Raw genomic sequence first — 21,566 nt, 5'->3', positions numbered from 1 at the left:
AAAGGTTATGGGTCATCATTTATGGTAATGGAGTGTGAACAAACAAATTAATTCAAAGTATGAGGGGGAAAATTGGGTTTAGGCAGCAGTCATAGAACTTTTAGTCTTTGGGACTTTGTCTCAAGAACATGCCCCAAGGGGCCGGGGATTCAGCTCAGTGGCACTGCACCTGCCTGGCAAGCCCAAGGTCCTGAGTTCAATTTTGGCACAAAAAATTTAAAACCACACCCCAGCTGAGAGTCTGGGGAGACACTGGATCCAGCTCAAGGCCATCAAGTCCTAGCAAATCTTCAACCCAAAGCCACATTCTGTATTTTTATGATACACCGAGTTTATCATTGTTTTTCTGGCTTACCAAGGAGGCATTTATTAGGGGGGAACCAAGGTTTGCTTTGCCACAGGCAGAGGACCAACACTGAAAAAATTATTTTGCCTTAGAATAAACTACTTCCAGGTAAGAGTTACAGAAAAACCACTGTATTTATTATTCCAAGAAAGGGTAAGTGACTTGTGGAAGAACACACCCTGAATTAACTGCATCGTAAAATTAGATTCCAGGTCTCCTTTTTTATAAGGTGCAGGAGTTCTCAGCTCCTACCTGAGACTGAGGAATGGAAATGGCATCTGGATTTCTGGATTGGTAAGTTATGATCAAGCCTTACCAGCCAACAAAAGAAGTATACATGCCAGATTTTTCCCCTGCCACAGTACAGATACGTTCAAAACTGAAATTCTAGCAGGTTGTACGTATTTACTAAGGGAGAGATGCTTACATTGACTCTATTTTTAAATAACTTAGCAAATGATTTCTCTGCTGGCTTCCACATGTGCTGTTCTGCCATGCCACACAGATACTTTCTGTCTCATACAGTGAAGAACCGTTAAACTGAGACGAGGAGAGGAAGGGCATCCATCAGAAAGAAATGCTCACTTACGGGGAAAGTTTAAATGTCCTATTTATCTTTTAGCCTAGCTTATAGGATTTTTTTTTTATTCTTACTGGTATTCTCATTAATCCAGATCTAAGGGTGACCATCACTATCAAAGTTTATCAGACAGCTGAGCAATTTCTGGAACCAAATCCTCAAGCTCGGGTTTAGTCAGAAAACATGGGTTTTAGACCCAAGACTGCTTTTAAAAAAGGCAAGTGGCAAAGGCTCTGTCTCATGGGATACCCAGTTAATAATCCAGGCTAAGGAGGTTGCCTTCTCCACAAATGAATAACTGCAGAGCATCCCGCTATGGGAATCTTGATTAACTGGAATACTGACAATTTTTTAAAGTTTTTCTCAAGTTAAGTCACATAATCTTATCCCCTAACCAAATAATCTCTTCAACATTCATGGACATTTTAAAACATTCTGAGATTCCCTGTTCTCATTGATTATAACTTTCAGTTAAGAAAAGTAAAGGTTACTTTTGACCCATTGGGCTACCTTGTGTGTGTAGAATTCATCAAGAGAAAAACAGAATTTTTATTTGACTTGGAAGTAGCATCAAATGTTTCATCCAACTGAAATTGACTATTGTATGCACCAGAGCTGTCAAATATGGTAGATATCACCTACTTGTGGCTACTGAACCCTTGAAATGTGGCCAGTCCAAGCTGAGATGTGCTGTCAGTGGAAAATACACTTGATCTTAGCCAATACAGGGCCAGGGCTTTAGCTCAGTAGTTCTGCCGCCTGCCTCGCACGCGCAAGATGCCAAATTCAATCCCCGGTACCAAAAAAAAAAGTGGAAAATACAGACCAAATTTCAAAGACTTAACATGGAAAAAATATATAAAATACCTTATGAACATTTATATCAACTATATGTTTAAATGACAGCATTTTATGTAGATATTATTAAGTCAAATATGACAGTAAAACACTCTGTGTTCAGATTCCTTCCACAAGGAGAGATGGCAATACTACTAACAAATGTTTATATTATAAATAATAGAAATATCATATTCTATAAGCATTAATTATGTTTTTTAATTTTTAGGATCTATATCTAAACCCGTTATTTCACCAAATTAAAAAAATTGTTTTTAACTCTTTAAAAATAGCTAATAGCATTCAGAAGGGAATGTATGTGTTTAACATAGGTTCAATCTTCAGCACCAAAAATAAATACATAAAAAAATAGCAACCAGAAAATTTTGAATTCCATACATGACTTGCATCTGTACTGGTATAGATTACCAGAGTCTGCTGTACTAGATACGCCTCAATTTCTTTGACCTTTTTTTCCATGCTTTCCATTGGTATGAATATAGGATGTCAGCTTTCAGTTACCTGTGGAAATATGGCATGAGGCTATTGGAAAGATATTCTTTATATAGCTTTTAAAATACAGTACATTGCTGGGGATTTAGCTCAGTGGTTCTACCACCTGCCTCGCAAGCACAAGGACCCGAGTTTGATCCCTGGTACCAAAATAAATAAATAAATAAAATACAGTACATGATAAATGTTCATTACACACAGTACCATTTTATAGAAGAAAAAATTGTCCTTGTCCAAGTCATCTTAGCTAGTGATATCAGAACATATCATCCTAGGGGCTGGGGATTTAGCTCACTGGCACCATGCCTGAGTTTGATCCCCTATACCAAAATATGTATATATATATATCATCCTAGACCACTTAAATAAGACAAAGTTGTTCCATAACAATGAGTAAGTGCTGAATCTAAGGGACTTCCCCAATGGTTTCAAATGCTTATTGGAAAAGATTGCTTTGAAGAACTCAGTGAGATGCAGTTTACTCAGCAAAAACCCAAGTAGGTGCCAGATACACTTATCTAAGTACATTTATCCAAAATTATTCAAAGTCCAATCTAGAAAAGAATTTAGAGATTGAGAGCTACTCTTAATTTGAAAGAAGCAGAGACATTTTGTCCCTCATTGAACTCAGAGACTATCATATGAAGAAGGAATGACATTAGTTATTCAGAAAATTGTAATGTCTTCTGCAGAATTATGTCACAGAAAAAAATACATAAAGATTGTCATCCTTGCTGGGCTTATTGGCGCAAACTTGTAATTCCACCTATTTAGGAGGCTGAGGTGGAGATGGTGAGTTGGTAAGACCCTCTCTCAAAAACAAAATAGTAAAAAGGGCTGGGGATGAGAAGACTGTGGATTCAATTCCTCAGTACCACAAAAAAAAGTTTTAATCCTTATTTCACACTGCTTACTTTTATTTCTTCTCAGCTGAGCTTTCTAGTAGTCAGTCATGAGACTTCTTACTTTCTCCACACACGCTAGCATGTTCAGTTATTCTCTGTCAAAGAGCAAATCTGTAAGAAACTTCTAGAAATAGCATTCCTGAGATCGTACAATGCCTTTCAACTTTTGTAGAGTACTTTAAACTCCTTTTTGTGGTAAAGAAAACAATTTTGTGGTTTTTTACTGACTCCTCCTAAAGATATTCTGAGGTTGGTAGAGAGGCTTTATCATCATTATTTTGGGTGAGGAAAATGAAGCCCAGGGAAAGAATCCCAACATTCAGCCTTACTGAGTGAGAAAGAAAAATCATCTTCTGGCCTTGCTAACATTCTGTCTAAAAGACAAATCCGCTCTTGCCACATGGTTCTTCCTTGTCCCTTCTGTCTTTCATTCTGTGTTTGTTTTAAACTTAACTAAATCTGACCACTTTGACTGCAGCAGGGACTATTCTCATTGGCAGAAGACCTTGCCACCTTCTCAGCAACCTTAGCTGTGCCTAAAAATTGATCATAAACGAAACCCATTCGCTCCCCTGCAGGTTGGGGGTGACACCCAAAAAACATCATTTTATTAAAATGATGAGAATATGCTTTGGTTTTGTCTCAAGTTTTATGTCAGTCATTTTGAGTTGCCTTTGAACATTTGGACCCAACTGTTTGTTGACCAACTCCTGTGTCTTTGCTGTCTGGAAATGCAGAATGTGACCATGGCCCCAGGTTCAGCAGACAGGGTTGCTAACGGCGACGGGATGCCGGGAGAGGAGCCAGGTGACAGCAAAGAGGAAGAGACAGCTGGTGTGGTGAAGTTCGGCTGGGTGAAAGGTGTGCTGGTGAGAAAGCTCCTCTCTTTCCACACGAACGCTCCGCCTGCCTGGTGGATTGAGCATCCCTGACAAAGACATTGGGTTGGGCCACTGTCTAGTTCCTCTTCACAGTGCCCCTTCCCTCCCCAGGTCAGATGCATGCTGAATATCTGGGGAGTCATGCTCTTCATTCGCCTTTCCTGGATCGTGGGAGAGGCAGGAATTGGTAAGCACTTTCCCTCCGCAATCATTTTCCATCTAAATCATACACTTAAAGAGCAACTTGGTCACACCGAGAGTGCCGTGCCGAAGGGGAGAGGGAGGGCACAGAACCCACGCACACTTGCTCTCCTTCCACTTTGTCCCTTTGACAGTGTTTGTCCGGGAGTAAAGGTGAGGAGTTAACACCGGCGAAGTTGGAATTTTCCAGCTCGCCCAGCTGGGGAACACTCAGGGAATATTTCTATCTTTTGATAGAGTCTAAAGCATACAGTTTTACAAAAACACATTCATTTTAAAATAATCATGTTCATATTTGGGGATCTATTGACCCAAATTTGCCCTTTATTTGCCACAGAATAGCCTCCTTGTGATGACTGGTAAAACTTCAGTAAAGAAAAACAACTTGTGGAAAAACTGGTAAAAATGTGACCTGACTAATAAAAATGATGAATTGTTGAACAGATTCCAAAGAAAATAACTATGTTGCTTTCAGATACCAGCAGTAGGAAAACAAGTGTTAATAAATAAAACATTCCCCAATAGAAGCTTACAACATTAGGCGAAATGACTAAGATAATGTATATAACTAATATTATTTTTTTCTAAATGGAAAAAAGGAAGATGATATTATTCTGAATGATTAATGTCTTTTAAATGCTACTTTCCATTTAAAATATTATTTCCCTTAGCAAATCTTTTTTGTTGAGAGTACATTAGTAAAATTTACGTGAAAGACCTATTTGAATTTTATCAAAGTTCCTGATTTAATGTGATAAAAAAAAGTAATGATGTTCTAGTCTATGTCAGTGAAATACATTATGAATTCACATTCGAGGGGAGATTTATAAATGAGTGCTGAGAACAAAAAATGTCAGATGTTCTTTCAGACAGTACTCCAGAAGGCAGCTCAAGTCATGGGTAAAAAGTGGTTGGTCACTGAGCATAGTAGTGCACTCCTGTGATCCCAGGGCTCTAGGAGGCTGAGGTAAGAGAATAGCAAGTTTGAGCCCAGCCTGGGCAATTTAGGGACCTAGTAAGACCCTATCTCAAACAATTTTAAAAAGGGGGGCAGGTGGCGGGGGAGGTATTTTAGTGCGAAGGTCTTGAATTCAAGGCCCAGTATTGCCAAAAAAAAAAAAAAAAAAAAAGGAATTTGTAATCATTTATTGCCTTGCTCCTCAAAACACATTCAGAACCAAAAGAAGACTAATTGGAGCAAGAATGAGCTAAGCTGTAAATTGAAAAATTGGAACCAGTTCCCATAGTTTTCTATGTTTCATGTTTGGCAACTGCTGGGTTCCTGACCAAGGGCTGCTAGCCAGTTTTATGATGCATATCAGATGAATACCATGGCCTCGGGGCCAAATAAGTGAGTGCTGCTCGGTGGAAAATCTGCATCTCCATATTGCCTAGCTTTTGCTCCAGGGCTTCATGCAAAATTAGGTTTTTAAGGGCAGTTTAGTAACTTATTGAGATCATCAAGGAGCATTACTTTGTTTGGAGGTGTGAGGGTAGAGGAGGTCAAGAGTAATTCTGTTTAATGCAACTTATTTAACCTCCATATGTTTGGGTAATAATCTGAACCTTGATCAGATCTTGCATTACTCTTCACAGTCAACCCAGCTTCGAGTTTATTACGAAACTGAAAAATATGAAGAATCTTCTTCTCCACTAAACAGTTTATTCTACTTTCAGATGAGTGTTGTTTAAATAAGGACCATTTATTGAAGTAGTTAAAGCACATATTAGAAGCCAGTAGAGTTTTACCTAATGCCTGATTAGTGAGTTTTCCTTCCAATGGAGGCTTGTTGGGTTTCTTTTCTAATTCCTTTTCTCTCCCTCTCCCTCTCCCTCTTCCTCCCTCCCTCCCTCCCTCTCTCTCTCTCTCTCTCTCTCTCTCTCTCCCCTCTTCTCCCCCCCCCCTTCTCGGAAAGGGAACATCTTATTGACCTCACTCAGTTTTATGGCTTTGGCTCTGACTCTAAAGCTAGAAGAGTTATGTTACCACATGGTCCTATTGGGTTTCCTGAATTAAGAAAGGGAAACTAAATAAAATAACTTTCTTGTCCTTTCTTCTTGCATTGGGGGTAGTTTGGAGAAGAAACCTGAACACATTTTCAAGCCTAAAACGTAGGAAGAAAGTCAAAAGGAGTCTGGAACCGGTCATGACTGTAGCTACAGCCCTTGGGTATCCATTCCAAGCCTGTGAGTTTTCCTTCTAGTCTTAAAAGCAAGTGATAGCAAGAGTTGACAATGCTGCTGAGTTTTTTTGCATCTCTATGGAGACTTTGGCTGGAGCAAGATGGTTTCCAATGAATCATCAATGGCAAAATAGATGGGGATGCAAAGCAGGTGTGACCTGAAGAAAATCACTTGTTTCTGTGAGTTTCACTTTTTGTCTAAAGGTTAGGGAACAGGGTTAATTCTGCCTTAATCAATTCTTGGAAGATAAAGCTAGAGAATCTTGCTGCGAAGACAACACCAGTTGAGATGGGCTGAGGGAAGCTTAATCATCTTACCAGGGGGTATACAAGAATCACTGGTGAAGTCTGCTTAGAAAGCTGCAAAATCCCGCAATTCACTGTTAATGCTCCTGACTCAGTAGGTGTGGGCATTTTTAGTAAGGACTCCGGGCATCTCATGGAGCAGGTGTTTCAAGGACCACACAATGAATTGAATATTCTCTGAGCTGCTTTTCTCTGTGGAATTTTACATTTGATTGTGAGACAGCAGCAAGTCCCTCACTGTTTAAAAAATATAAAATGTCCCAAGATTTAAACTGGTTTATAGAAATACATTCGATACAAAAGGATGAATTGGCTGGGGATTTAGCTCAGTGATGCCACCACCTGCCTCACAAGCACAAGGTCCCGAGTTGGATCCCTAGTATCAAAAAAAGAAAGAAAATAATCAAAAGGATGAATGAAGAATTGTTGGGAAAATAATATTGGCAAAGGGAAATAACAGTAGGGAAATAACAAAGTTAGATGAGGGTTTAACATCATGTGATGCAAGTGACATGATCGTGTGACTTCTGGAGCCTGCTAAATAGTTCATTTTAAACTTCCTCAAAGTAGGGCCGGGGATTTAGCTCAGTGGTTCCGCCACCTGCCTCGCAAGCGCAAGGTCCTGAGTTCAATCCCCAGTAATAAAAAAAAAAAAAAACTTTCCTCAAAGCAAAGTCAAGAACAAAATAATATGCAGGAGGTAAAAATAATCCACCTCTAGTGGCACTAGGATCTGAGGCCCATACTGATAAAGGGTTTTCCCCACACTGGAGAGGAAGAGTTTAGCGAAACTGCTTTTCACAACCCCTACCTTTAAGTCTGTAGGGGCCAAAGTAACATGATCCAGATTTGCAGCTTATCTCCACAGTTCGCTTCTTCTTGATGCATTTGAATTTGCAAAATGGCCCAGAGATTCCTGCTAGTGCCGAGATATGACTGAGAGCAGCCCAAGAGCATCTATTACTTTGTTTCCGTTTTCTCTCTTAACCTCCCCCACTTTCCCCTCACTTGGGGAAAGTGAAATCACACACAGCCAGGACTGCTCTTCTAACCACCTGTGAGAAAGGCAGTCTGCCAGCAGCCATTACCGGGCCTACCAGACCACCCTCCACCCTGTCAGAGCACTCTGGAGGGAACCAGGGTGAGTCTGGTGGCTGTGATTCTACACCTTGCTCCCTGAATTCTAGGTCAGCCTCCAGGAGAGATGGTGTCATAGAGGCGGAAACCACTGCTTCCCTCTACCTGTCTTAGGTTCCTGGACTGAGACCTTACAAGTTTGATGGTCACAAGTCAAATGAACAAGAGAGAAAGAAACAAAAGTTTACTAACATGTGCTTTGTGCATGGACATGCAAGCACTTTGTGATAGGTGATTCTGAACATGCGCTTACATTCTTCTTAACAAAAGAAGCATAAAATCACAGAAAAGTGACAAGTCAAGGAAAAGGACTTGGAGTTTTTGTGGCTGCTAACTGTGGGAAGCTAAATAAACTGGGATATTACTGGAAGGTGAAGGCTGGTCAGCAGGGGCTTAGGTAGATTTCTGTGGCACCTTCTACAGGTGACTAGGGTCTCCAGGTGTCCCTGTCAATTAGCTCATCTTTCTTGGTAGGGACAGAAGGGAGATACATTTGCAAAAGTTTGTCCTGCATTTAAGCAAATAGAAAGGGGCTGGGGGCTTTTCTGGTCTCTGATTCTGTGCAGTTGGCTTCAGCTCAGAATAATCCTTATGCCAAAGTGTTGCGTTCCAGCACATCCTGCCGCCCTTCCATGTCCTTTGCCTCTATGTTTCTAAAGGCAGCCATGCCTGCCCCTGAATTCTGGCTTCTCTCCCTTTCTCTCCTGTTGACCTTCTGAGCCATAAGATGCTCTAGGGCAGCTGCTTTTATTTCAGTTTACTTATTCTTGCATTTCTTACACTGCTTACCAGCTAGCTGTACAGAGGGCTGTCAATAGTCAGTACTTTTTTGTGGCTACCATCCATGTGAGCGAAAGGCAATGCCGTTGGGTATGCACCAGTTCTCTGCACAGTGATAGTATCTTCACACACATTCTTCCTAACTTAGTTGTCACTTGGGGCTCAGAAAATGAATAACTTGCTGAGGTCACACAGTCAGTAAGTTAATGTGGTTCAATTTGGTTCTTTCTGCCTTTCCCACCTGCCTGATGAGTAGTTGGCTAGAGTGGATGTCATTTTCCACCCCTCCATGACCAAAATGCATAAGAAGGAAGTTGCCTGGAAAGATGCCCATTTGATCTCCAGTTAAATGAACAGCGTGAGATGGTAGGGGCGTCATCAAAGATGGGATTCACATTACAGTTTTTACCAGTTTTAGCTGTTCAGTTGTGTACAAAACAACACTACACATTTTAGCGCTTGAACTTCTTGGAAACGAATCTGCTACAGGTAAACCATTTCAGAGTTGAGCAGTTACTGCCTGGTGATTTCCTGGCCAACTTGTTAAACTCGGATGTGATCCCTCAGTGATTACCCCAGACTTGTTGGCTTTTATGTTAATGACTCAGTGGATGTTCCACCGTTTAACTGCCTCTGTTTTTCCTCTCTCAACTGAGGTCTTGGTGTGATTATCATCTGCTTAGCTGTCACAGTGACTGCTATCACTGACTTATCCACCTCTGCTATTGCCACAAATGGATATGTCAGAGGAGGTAATTAAACTCGTGACCCACAGCCTCATTTGTAAGGTAAAGGCAACACAGGCTCCAGAAGCTCACTACTGACCTTTCTGGAATGTTTTCAAAGGTAATACAAGTTGGTTTCTTTTTCCCCTCAGGCAAAGGGATGCAAGGAAAATGGAGAAGGATTTAACCTTTGTCAAATCCCCAACTTTCTCATTCCAGTTTCGCTGGAGCAAGTGAGAAGGTCAAATGCCATGTTTTCACTTTTCACAGGCGAGGTAATTTCTCTCCCCCAACACCAGCACAAGTCAGCTCTTCCTGGACAAGGTTGCATTTCAGGTTGTGTTTACCACTGGAAACCATCCTTCATCATAATGAACGGTTCTCTGACCTGCTCTTTATGCCAGGAGGACCACTTTCTCCTCAACATAAGGAAACCCCACTGGGGCCCAAGGCATGGACCTGAAAACTGAAAGGCAGCATAGTCTTTAGCAGCAGGGAATCCAAGGAGGAAACGTAAAATGTAATCTTTTCTATCTTTCATTGCTAACAGGTCTTGGAGTTCTCATAATTCTTCTTTCCACCATGGTAACTTCTATTACTGGGTTGTCAACTTCCGCGATAGCAACTAACGGGTTTGTTCGTGGAGGTAAAATCTCTAAGATATTTAATACCCTCATCACTTACTATGGGTAGGGAAAACATTTTTTATATACTTGTTATTGATGGGAACAGGAAGTACCTCAATGTCCTTGAAGCCTGGCTAAGAAGCCTGGAGCCACGGGGTGCGGAGGGGAGTGCGGTGAGTCAAGTCCAGGTCCACTCTAGTCAGCTCTGGTCGTCGTCTTCACGCGTTTGGGCAGGCGTTCCAGATGTGCGAGCTTCTTGGATAAACATTTTATTTTTCAGGCCAGTCTGCACATATTTTGCTGGTGTTTCTCAGAAAATGACTCCTGGACATGGATGCCATTGTAAAGTTCAGTGCATTTCAGGTGCTCCTGGATCTTCATGGAATGGAACCTTTTAGAACATTTCAGGTTTTCATGGCGAGATGGATCCTTCTCTGCAAAGATCAGGCTGCCATGTCCTGAAGTTCCGGTGACTTCTCTCAGTCCTGGAGCCAAATGCCTCTCTTGGGGGATTTTTCAGGTCTTGGCATCATCATCATTGGCCTGAGCGTAGTCGTGACGACACTCACAGGTATTTCCATGTCTGCTATTTGCACAAATGGAGTGGTAAGAGGAGGTAAGCCAGTTTGATTCCTTACGACTATAAGCTTGGGCTCTGTAGTAATGTCTAAAGCTGGTTTAATACTGGAAATGAAATTTTCATAGTGATAAGTCTCTAAAGTCTTAAAACAAAACAAAATAACCCACAATTTCAACAACAAAGCAAAATTCTTCTCAACCATAAAGAGGAAATCTTTAGAAAAGACTTCTCTGACCCATGTCCTGGGATAAAATCTGTTTTAAACTATTGAGTGACTAGTAAGAAAGCATGGAACATTATAGTGAACCAAGTAGTTTCCTTCTACTCCGTGACAACCCCCTAACCCTCTCTCACGTCCCCTCAGATGGGGTCTTCTCCAGCACTGTTGCTGACCCTCTTCATGATTTCCACTCAGCAAACCACTACTGCACCAGCCTTTGGGGTTCACCCCAAGCACTGTGCTCCTGGTGGCCAACAGGCTGGGGAAGATCATCAAGAAGAAAATAAAAACAAAACAAAGAGGGGCCAGGGATGTAGCTCAGTGGTTCTGCCGCCTGGCTTGCAAGCGCAAGGTCCAGAGTTCGATCCCCGGTACAAAAAAAAAAAAAAAATCAAATCATGTTTTAAAAGAAAATGTTTAGGGCCGGGGATTTAGCTCAGTGGTTTCACCACCTGCCTCACAGGCACAAGGACCCGAGTTAGATGCCCAGTACCAAAAAAAATTAAAAAACAAAAGAGTTACTTTCAAGCTATCCAGGGGCAGGCCAGCCTAGGCAGAAAAGGCATTGGATGAAGTTTAGCATAGTTCTAACCTCTTTTATTTCCCCTTCCTGTTCCCCTAGGCTCCCGAGGTAGCGTTCTTCTTGGGTACCTTGTCCAGATCTCCCTATTCAGGCTTTCTAAACACCACCCTACCCATTGGACACCTGTCTCCCAGGTTCTGCCTATCTTTCATTTGGACCATGCCCACTAAGTAACTGGCCAGCTGATTTGTTTAAGAAAATCAGGATAAAGGAAATAAAAGGGATCTGTTTCACCTAGATAATGTTACATTATTAGGGAGGACTTTTATCCTTTAAACCCAAAGGAATTACTAGAATGAAAGAAACTCCTTCTCAGTAAATGGTGGTTTGACTTTGTGTTTAAGTGTTTGTTCAGGGTCATTCCACATCAACTCTGCCTGCCTCCAAGACTAGATCAGTATAGGAGATAATTAGAATGCTCTGTGATAATCAGGCCTCTCATCTGGTGTGTTAGTCAGCTTCTTGTCACTGGGGCAAAATACCTGGCACCTACAACTTAACGACAAGAGTTTTATTTTGGCTCACGTTTCAGACGTTTAGTGTATGTTCAGCAGACTCAAATGCAGAAGATGATGTGGTGGAAGGGTCTAGCTGCCCATGTCAGGAGAGAAAGAAAGGAGGAACCGGAAGCAGATGAGCACTTCCAGGTTATTCCTCAGTGACCCACCTCCAACCAGACCCCACCTCCTAACAGGAAGCCAGCTGTAGTGCCTTCTTCATTTAATCAGTTTCCAAAAGCCCTTCCTATATGCACAGGAGGCTCTTGGGGGGCATGTAGATATAAACCATAACATCTGGCCTTTTCTACTGTTAGTGACTTACCCAAGGGACCCTCTAGCTGTTCACCAGTCCAGAGCAGCAGTGACAGCTGGAAAAGCAATTCTTCTAAGCCCTCCCTACTTTCCTTCCCATGTTATGGGCATTTGATAATAATCATCTCTTATTTGGGTTTTTTTGTTTGTTTTTGTTTTTTGATACTGGGGATCAAACTCGGGACCTTGCAAAGCAGGCAACAGAACCACTGAGCTAAATCCCTGCCCCAATCATCACTTATTGAGCTGAAAACAAAAACCAAGTCTGATTTACAGATCAGATAATACATACCATTACGTAAGGATACTATGTTTTATGCAGCAAGTATATAGCAGAATGCTTATGCAACAGAAAGGAAGCAAAAAACCAAAGATCAGTTCTTCCACTTCATTTTCTACCAAAGCCTGTTTGGATATAAAATTTTACTTCAGTTGCATTACTAATTTGAATATTCCAATGATATTTTTTAAAAGACAAAGTAGTTTGGGGTTTTTTTGGTACTGGGAATTGAACTCTGGACCTTGCGCTTGCGAGGCAGGCAGCGGAACCACTCAGCTTAATCCCTGGCCCCAAAGTAGTTTTTTGATAAAGTTTTGCTGCATTCTTATTTGTAGCCTTTTTTTTTACATTTAGGATTCAATAAATTGAAATTTATTAAATCTATTATTATACCATAGATTATGTACAGCGTACAAAGAAGGGCTAAATTATTCATTAGGATAACAGGATTTCTAAAATTATTAGGCATTTATAGTATTTTTATTAAAACAATTAACATTTAAAATTGCGGAGACATGCAAAATCATTTGATCATGTAAACCAATTTCTTTGCAGTTTCTCATTGTAATGCATGTCTGTTTCTTGTTTCAGGTGGAGCCTACTATCTTATTTCCAGGAGCTTAGGGCCCGAGTTTGGTGGGTCAATAGGCTTGATCTTTGCATTTGCCAATGCAGTAGCGGTTGCTATGTATGTGGTAGGATTTGCTGAAACTGTAGTAGACCTTCTTAAGGTAATTAGAGCTTTTCTTAATACAACCAAGCAAGATCATTCAATCCAGCTTTCTTTTTCAGGGCACTAGGGGGTGTTATTATGGCAGAATGAGAGGGGGATGCTGGATATAGGAGAAGGAACCCTGGCGTGGTATCAGAGGATCAGCTTTGAGTTTGGGCTCTCACTTTACCAGCTGAGAGACTTTGGAGCAGTTCCTTTATTTACCTGAGACTATACGCCAGGGCAGTAATATCCTGTGTATTTACTAATATCCTTTGTATTTCACAAAAGTTTGGTTCAGATCAGATGGAATGATGTACAAGAAGTATAGTATAAAATATGAAAGATCAGATAGATAATGAACATTATTATCTGCAATCATAGTACTATGATAGTTATAGATTTCTAAAGAAAAAGAAAGTTCAAACATCAGAATAACTCAGTGCAGAAAAGTAGGCATTTCCTGGTTTAGGTGCCCTGCCAGGATGGTGTGCGCTGCGAGCACTTCAGTTAGCTGGCATTTGAACTAACTTCTGGTCTTCTGGTAATAGCACTGACTGGACTCAGCTGGTAAAAGTATCTCTATGTGAAAATTAGATGAATAAATGAGCATATTATCTACGTCATAAAGCATGCCATCTTAAGAGGTGCATTTTCAGGTTGGGGTAGCCTGTTCTTTAATTGCATGGCACTTATTTTTAATATTCACATTGTAAACCATTGTTTCTATTCACATTGTTTTTATTCCCCTAGGGTTCCCCTTAACATAAAAAAGGAACTAGCCATTCTTCTGAAACAAAGTACAATATGTGTGTAAACACACTTTTACTTAGTGCTCCAAGAGCTGTTACTAGAATGCATCTCTACTGTTTATAACTTCTAACCTTGGCTATCAAATGCCTATTATCACAAGAAATAATGCTGGGTTCTTTATCTTCTCAAATTTACAACCACTTCATTTTTCTATTGTCCTACCTCACCCCAGACATTAGTGTACAACATCTCTTCTGACTGTAAAGTGCTACACTAAGACCCACATGCAGAAATCTGTGTCTCCAATCATTCTGTTAATTCTCCTCCCACAGGAGAGCGATTCCATAATGGTGGACCCGGCCAATGACATCCGGATCATAGGCTCCATCACTGTGGTGATTCTTTTAGGAATTTCTGTCGCGGGAATGGAATGGGAAGCAAAGGTAAATTTCTCAGAGTGGTGCTATCAGGAACTGCCGGTCAGTCAGTTCCTGAAGAAAATGCAGGGAGTGAAGGAAGCCCATGATCTAAAACATGGCTGTTGTTATTTGTCATGGGGAAAGTACCAAGTTGGCACTGCGGGACCAGTGAGCGTGCAGAGCACCAGCTCAGCGGGTGTGGCACAAGACCAGCCTGTGCTTTTCCCTCCTTTGTGCTGTCACCTCTGACACAGCCAAGGCCACTGCATCCTCATGCACAGGCCCTTTACGATCCCAGACACGACACGGTGGAAGCCTGTGTCTCAGTCATCCCTGGAGTCCCCTTGTGAGTGCTGATGCCCTTCAAAATGACACGCCTTAGCAGAAGGTGGCAGAGACAGGACCATCATTCTCCTCTGGAATCCAGCACTTCATCAGCAAAATTAAGGGCATCGTTCCTGAGCACATCTGGATTTAACCAGTGGTAAAGCGCAGTAAATCACTGAATGACAGGGAGCATGTCTTTTGCCTATTTGGGGAATGCTGCACAGGGATTGATGTGATTTGAAATGCTCCTCTGCACCTGGAGATGCACAACTACTTTGCATGTGGTCAACAGAAAGGAAAAGGTGGCAAAGCTTCCCATCTATGTAAGGCAAGACTCCTGCACAGTGGTCTTTGTGGATTATGCATTCCCACATTAAACAAAAGTTAAGGAAGTGCCAACCATGTTCTAGGCATTCTTCAAGGCACCAGACATTCAACTGTGACCAACACAGGCGCAATTCCTGCTCTACTTCAGCATGTGGTCTACGGACAGGTGAGGAGTACACAAGTAAATAGGGAGACAAATATAAAATGATAAATTGTGAAAAGTATCATAAAGAAAATAAGCACAAGGTTCTAGGTTCAGTCCCCAGGGTAGGAAGGAAGGGAGGAAGGGAAGGAGGAAGAGAGGGAGGGAGGGAGGGAGGGAGGGAAAAGGAAAAATAATAGCAGATAGCATGGGACACCTACTCTTCATTACTTTCTTCCCCGAGGGAGACATTATAGTTGAGTGGCAGTAGAGGGCAGTATTTAAAACTTTGGGTCCATTAGAGTATCTAGTTCTGAATCTGGTTTGTATCTCTGTGGACTTGAGTAAATTATTTAACCTCTCTGTGCTTTAGTTTCCTTTAATGTCCTTTCCTAAAGCAGGGACACCAGTATTCCCTACTTCATAGGGCTGTTGGTGGCGTTACTTACCTGAGACAATACAGGTAGATTTAAAGCTGAATCTGTGATATTGCATGCCCTCAGTGAACGACAGCTGCTCAGTAGTTATTTAGATTAAGTGGTCAAGAAAAGCCTCTCTGAGGAGGTACCTACTTGAGACTCAAAGGAGAAGAAGGACACGGCTACCCTGACTAGAGTGATGTGGAATCCAGGTCGGGGGCAATGCCAAGTGTTGGAGGAGCTGAAGGAGGATGACTTAGCCTGTGGGCTCTGCGGCTGCTCATGCTGTGCACACACTGGCAGCCTGGCATCAAGTGCCTTGGGCATCACGGGGACTCTGCCAACCCTTCTGTGCTCTGGCTCTCTTTGTACAGTTAGGAAGAGGAAGAACTCACAAGTGCTCTGCCTAGAAAAAAGCTCAAGTGCATAAATGCTAAAACATTTGGCTTCATTTACATTCCTGGAAACACTGCAGCAGTTACCCACGTACTTTTTCGAATGTTCTGGAAATGTCAACCTCAGCTACCCAAGTCCACGCTCTCACAGAAACTGCGGCATGGACATCCAGATGGACCAAGGCTTATGAAGGCATGGTTCCATGAGGCTGCTCTCCTCACCTGCACTGGACAGCAGTCTTAACTGAAATAATCAGACTTTCTCCAGCAGACACATAATTTTACAATTATGTAAATAAAGTTGTTAAATAACCCTAATTCAGTCTCCCTTCACTTTGCCATTGCAGGCTCAAGTGATTCTTCTGATCATTCTCCTGATTGGCATAGCAAACTTCTTCATTGGGACCATCATTCCATCCAATAGTGAGAAGAGGTCTAGAGGCTTCTTTAATTACCAAGGTACAGGTGACCAATGAGTTGCTCTTCGGTAAAAGGCTCCTTGTGGTTCTCCTCATCCCCATCCCTAACCTCCCAAGGCCAGCCATGAGGATCCCAGTATGGTCCAGGACAGAGGTGGAAACTGGGTCCAGGAGAGGCAGGGCTGGATCTTAACTCCGCTGCTTACCAGCTAGAGAGATCATGCAATGAGTTTGGGTCTCGGACTTTCCTGCTGAAGTGTGAATGACAGCAGTAACCTCCTGAGGGAATCTTGAGAAGTAAATAAGATAGTGGAAGTGAAGGTGCTTTTCAAATCTTAAAATGCAGGGCAAGTTGTCCTTGTCAGATAATAGGGACAGGAAGAACAGGCAGGGTATGAGAGCAGAGCTTGGACAATTGGCTGAACCATTGCAGAAGACTGAGTTCAAACAGCTGTTTTTTTCTTCCTGGTAGACTTTATGGCACCTTACCTTGCATGGGTTTACCTAGTTATGTCATCCACTTAGTTTACCTAGTTATGTGTTGCTGTCCGGGTTTCCAGCACAAGACATGGGAGCTCCTTAGTGTAGCATCCTGTGATAACATAATGAAGCCTGCCCGGCGTTTGTCTTCTCTCTCGCCTACTCTACTCCACCGGCCCACTTCTTACTCCCTTTCCACTTCGTTTACTCAAGAATCAACTGCTGAGGGGTTTTTTTCCACTTCATTGTTTATTCAGTTATCATTATTTGTTTTGCTTTTTAAAAAAGCACATCACCTCTTTCTTCCTGATTCTTTTTCTCTGTAAAGAAACTCTAGTTTGCTTTGGTTGTTAACATCTTTTTCTTTCTATTCTTTCCCTCTTCTTTCCTGCACGTGTGTTTTAAATTTTCTTTCCTTCCTTTTGCATCCCAGGTTCCTTTTTTTTCCCACATTTTTCTCCTCCCTTTCTTCTTCCTTCATGTTTTACTTCTAGTTTGCTGAGCCTTTTTTTTTTTTTGTTTCAGCATTTGGCAACAACTTGTGTTATTTTACGTACATAGTTCCTCCTATATTGTTTTCCCACATGTGAGAATTTGATATAAGGATTTAAGATCCAAACTCTGAAAGCAAGGATCAGATATTAGAAAATCAATAGCAATATTTTAAAGTAGCCTAATTCACAAAATTCTGCTACAATATAAAAAAGAACAGAAAAACAGCGTTGGTTGTCAGGTATTTATGGGTGGGACATATATTTTTAGGGGGTGTGGGTACACAAAAAAGTGTAGTGTATTTATGAGTATGTTAACATGGTCATGAAAGAATTCTTCATCTCTTCTTTCAATCTTTTCCAGATTCAAAGAAAGCAGGCACCCTGGGTCTCTGTGGACACAGATATGAATGGTTTTACAGAGATCTAGAGTTTTACAGAGTCCTAGAGATCTAACACCTTGCATATTTTGGCTCTTAGCAAATAGTATCACCAACATCTTAAGATCATTCCACTTAAAATCCAGGGATAGATTTGTATTTAGAATTATAGAAGCCAAAGAACTCAACCTACTTTGTGAAGAGCCTACATGTTAATTTCCTTATATTGTGTGCTGCAGCATCAATATTTGCAGAGAACTTTGGACCAAGCTTCACAAAGGGGGAAGGCTTCTTCTCTGTCTTCGCCATTTTCTTCCCAGCAGCTACTGGAATCCTCGCTGGTGCCAATATCTCGGGAGATTTGGAGGTGTGTTGTTCTTTCCCTCTGCGTTATAGTCCAGGGAGGTGGTAGTGCAGTTGATGGGAGACACAAGGAGCTATACAGATTGAAGGTGACTGCATTTCCCTACAGATGAAAACTAGATTTCTGAAAGATTTCCTGGTCATTTACGATTTTTCTCTTCTCACATGTGGGTCCTTATTTCAGACAGTTCTTCCAAGATCTTAACCAATGATGTTGGAAGAACAGAATATATTGACTTGATGTCATTTCACCAACAAACTGCATATAGTTCAGTGAGAAAGTATCATAACTACCTCCTCTTTTAAAACCATACTGAGTAAGAACATGAAACATTTAAGAAAAGGAAAACTAAAACAAAGCAAAAACCGACCACTTTAGCACTCCATTCATATTATTCAGTTCATATTATTCTAAGTACTATGGATCATTCTAAGTACTAAGTACTATGGATCATTATACTGGGTACAACACTGGACTGAATGATTTATAAAAGACCAATAACAATGGCCAAAACAAGATAGAGTTTGTTTGTCTAGTGCATAAAAATCTGAGTTCATAGGCCATCCAACAAGATAAGAAAGGTCTGCTTCAAAAGGTAATTGGGGGTCTAGATGATCTCTCTTGTCTACCATTCCCCTAAGGTTTGCCCTCATCTGCATGGTCCAAGATAACTGATAAAGACTGAGTCCAGTGGATGGCAAATTCCATCTCATCCTGGGCAATGTAAGGACTTAGTGACACTCCGTCTCAACAAAATTTAAAAAAAAAAAAAGGACTGGGGCTATAGCTCAGTGCAAAGGCCCTGGGTTCAATCCCCCTTACATAATAAAATAAAATCCCTTCCAAGATCACATTCCAGTCCACAGGAGAGAAAATAAGGAAGCAGAATCAAGCAATTCCCAGACTTGTATGTATTTCTTCTGCTGCCGTTCCATTAATCAGAGGCTGAAAAATGTAGTCTCTAAGTGGACCGCCATGCGCCCAGATAAAATTTTGAAAGAGTTCTAGTATTAAAATGAGAAAAGAGAAGACACATATCAGGGAAACAATAAGAACTCCCTTTAAAAGTAGAGAACACATGGGTTTTACCTCACACAAAAAAGTAAAAAACACAGGTTTGTACCTCAATAAATTTATAATCAACTTTAGAAGATAAGTATTTTCAAGAGTTATCAGGAGACTTCATATTACAATGACCCATGCATACCCATGTTTATAGCAGCAGAGCTCATAATTGCTAAATTTTGAAAGTGGCCTTTATGTCCATCAACAGATGAATAGGTAAAGAAAATGTGGTATTTATACACAATGGAGCACTACTGTACCATAAAGATAAATTTGAGTTATTTGTAGGAAAATAGATGCAGTGCTCACTTCAGCAGCACATATACTAAAATTGGGGATGGATGCACCTTGAGTCCATTACATTAGGTGAAGTAAATCAGACACAAGCTTAAATATCACATGGTTTCTTTTGTCTGAGAAACCCAAACTATAAATAAATTAAAGGGCAAAATGAAAGGTAGTAGGAAATAGGGAGAGCGATCTTTGGCAGATGGGAAGGTGAGGGAGGGGGAGGGGAAAGAAGGAAAGAGGAAATGAAAAGAAATAAGACGTGTTATGTACATGTGCCAGCTCCCCACGATGAGTGTAATCATTACGTACTTCAAGAGTAATGCACTAATAGAAATAATTTTTTTAAAAAGAGTCAATAGGAGATATGTATAAATGAACACTACAAATGGGTTATGAAGTAAAAAGAAGTAATTGTTCCATTAGGTATGATTTCCTCACAGGGCTAAGTTTTGAGCCTGAACTTGAAGCACAGGCCAGCTGCTGACTATTGGTGAGGCATATAAGGCAGACCCAGGCTGCGAAGGCCACAGGAACAGTCAGACCCAGGGGAACTGAGAACAGGGAGGAGTTCCTTACACTTCAGCAGCTGGAACCTCAGAATGCCAGGGGAGCCAGCTGCTGGAGGGATGCTAGCTGTAGACTACAGCTCCAAGAGAGGGGAGACTGCTTCTGGCTTTGTTCATTGCTGCACCCTCTGAACTGGTAAGACATTGATAGATATTTATTGAGTGACCAAGCTGAGGCATTTAGATTTGTTATATTAGTGACCACAGTGCAGTGGTAAATTCTTAGGCAGGGATAATGGCAGAAAAAAAAAAAAGAGTAAGCTGAAGCTCAGGAAAGTCAAGAAACTTGTTCCAAATGATTCAAGTAGTGAGTATCAGTACTTGAAGCAGTTTAGTTATGGCTGTTGCACTTGTGGTTTCTCAGCACTGGAAAAGCATCCAAGATCACTGATTTAAATTTCTGCAAATGGTAAACACACTTCTAAATGAAAGAAAATTATGCTTTCCTTTGACTCCTTAAAAACAAGTCTGTATCAGATGCTTAGTAATCAGTGTGGCTTAGTCAGCATTTATGGAGTGCCAGGATTAAGGCTGTGGAGGAGGAAAGGACCAAAGGAGACAGCTTTTGTAGGTGTCAAGAGAAGAAATTTTAAAAAATCTTAACTACGATCTATGGCAAGAAAATATTGTATACCACACTCAAATCCACACTTAATATTTTCTCCAGTTGGTTCCTTACTACAAGCAATGTCTTGTGATATTTTCAATCAGTTCTATTTTATTTTATTCTTTTAATGTTGGTTACAACCTACTGAGTTGACTTCAGGCCACATAGACCTGACTGTGAAGGTTGGAATGGCAGAAGGAAATCATCTTGGAAATTTAGCAGGCAGCTAGATTGATGTTTGGGCTGTAGAAAGGAGGGAGGCAGACAAAAAGCCACAGCATAGATAAACTCAGCTAGACAAGCGCAAGAGGGAGGGAAGTGGTCCAGGGCAGTGCTCAGGGAAACACAGGCATCCAACACATCTGTGGTAACCAGGGAACCAGTGACAAGAGGAGAGAAAGAGCTGTCTAAGAACTAGGGGAAAGCAGCAGGCACTGGGGTTATGAAAGTCAAAAGAGGACAGTGCTTTGGGGAGTAGTGATATGAGCAAAATGCCCCCAATGGGCAAGCATGGTAAGTACTGAGAGGTGACAATGTGCTGGGAATCAGCAAGGGAACTGCAGGACCTACACATGTTACTTCTCTAAGAGTGAAATTAGAAATAACAGATACAGTTCAATGTTGTAAATTAGTTTTTGCACAGTATGGGGAGAGGCAAGTTGCTTACCTCGGTTCAGTGCCTCAGAATCCTTCTCAAGATGGCCCTCAGGTGGCCAGTGACAGCAGGATTTGGCACGGGGTGGGGGAGCTGCAAAGCACCCACCCTGAATGTTCTGCTTCTAAGGGCACCCTGAGGGATGGTCTGTATATAGACACCCAGGGGAAAATTAGGGAAACATTCATCTAGGCCAAAGAGTTCAGGTGCCACGTCAGAGATGCAAAATTAGGATGCAGTTGATATACTCAAAAAGCAA

At 41.3% G+C, this 21,566-nt stretch overlaps 1 protein-coding gene across 3 annotated transcripts in view; it reads left to right on the top strand.

The window, feature by feature from the left end:
* Slc12a1 (solute carrier family 12 member 1) overlaps positions 1-21,566 on the top strand; it is an 82,339-nt gene that overhangs the window by 7,754 nt on the left and 53,019 nt on the right. The window contains exons 3-10 of one of the 3 annotated variants that reach the window (XM_087181089.1): positions 3,919-4,050; positions 4,174-4,249; positions 9,945-10,040; positions 10,541-10,636; positions 13,087-13,226; positions 14,293-14,403; positions 16,337-16,448; positions 17,999-18,126. In XM_087181089.1, the coding sequence (XP_087037215.1) occupies positions 3,919-4,050; positions 4,174-4,249; positions 9,945-10,040; positions 10,541-10,636; positions 13,087-13,226; positions 14,293-14,403; positions 16,337-16,448; positions 17,999-18,126 (891 nt within the window). The remainder of the gene's footprint in view (positions 1-3,918; positions 4,051-4,173; positions 4,250-9,944; positions 10,041-10,540; positions 10,637-13,086; positions 13,227-14,292; positions 14,404-16,336; positions 16,449-17,998; positions 18,127-21,566) is intronic. The other 2 variants (XM_004835447.3, XM_004835446.3) reach the window with 2 other exon arrangements.

Source organism: Heterocephalus glaber, unplaced genomic scaffold (assembly GCF_053883595.1).
Source record: "Heterocephalus glaber isolate CG9 unplaced genomic scaffold, H.glaber_assembly_v1.0 deba00000122, whole genome shotgun sequence".
Classification (NCBI taxonomy): Eukaryota; Metazoa; Chordata; class Mammalia; order Rodentia; family Bathyergidae; genus Heterocephalus; species Heterocephalus glaber.
This window is presented reverse-complemented; position numbering and strand designations above follow the sequence as displayed.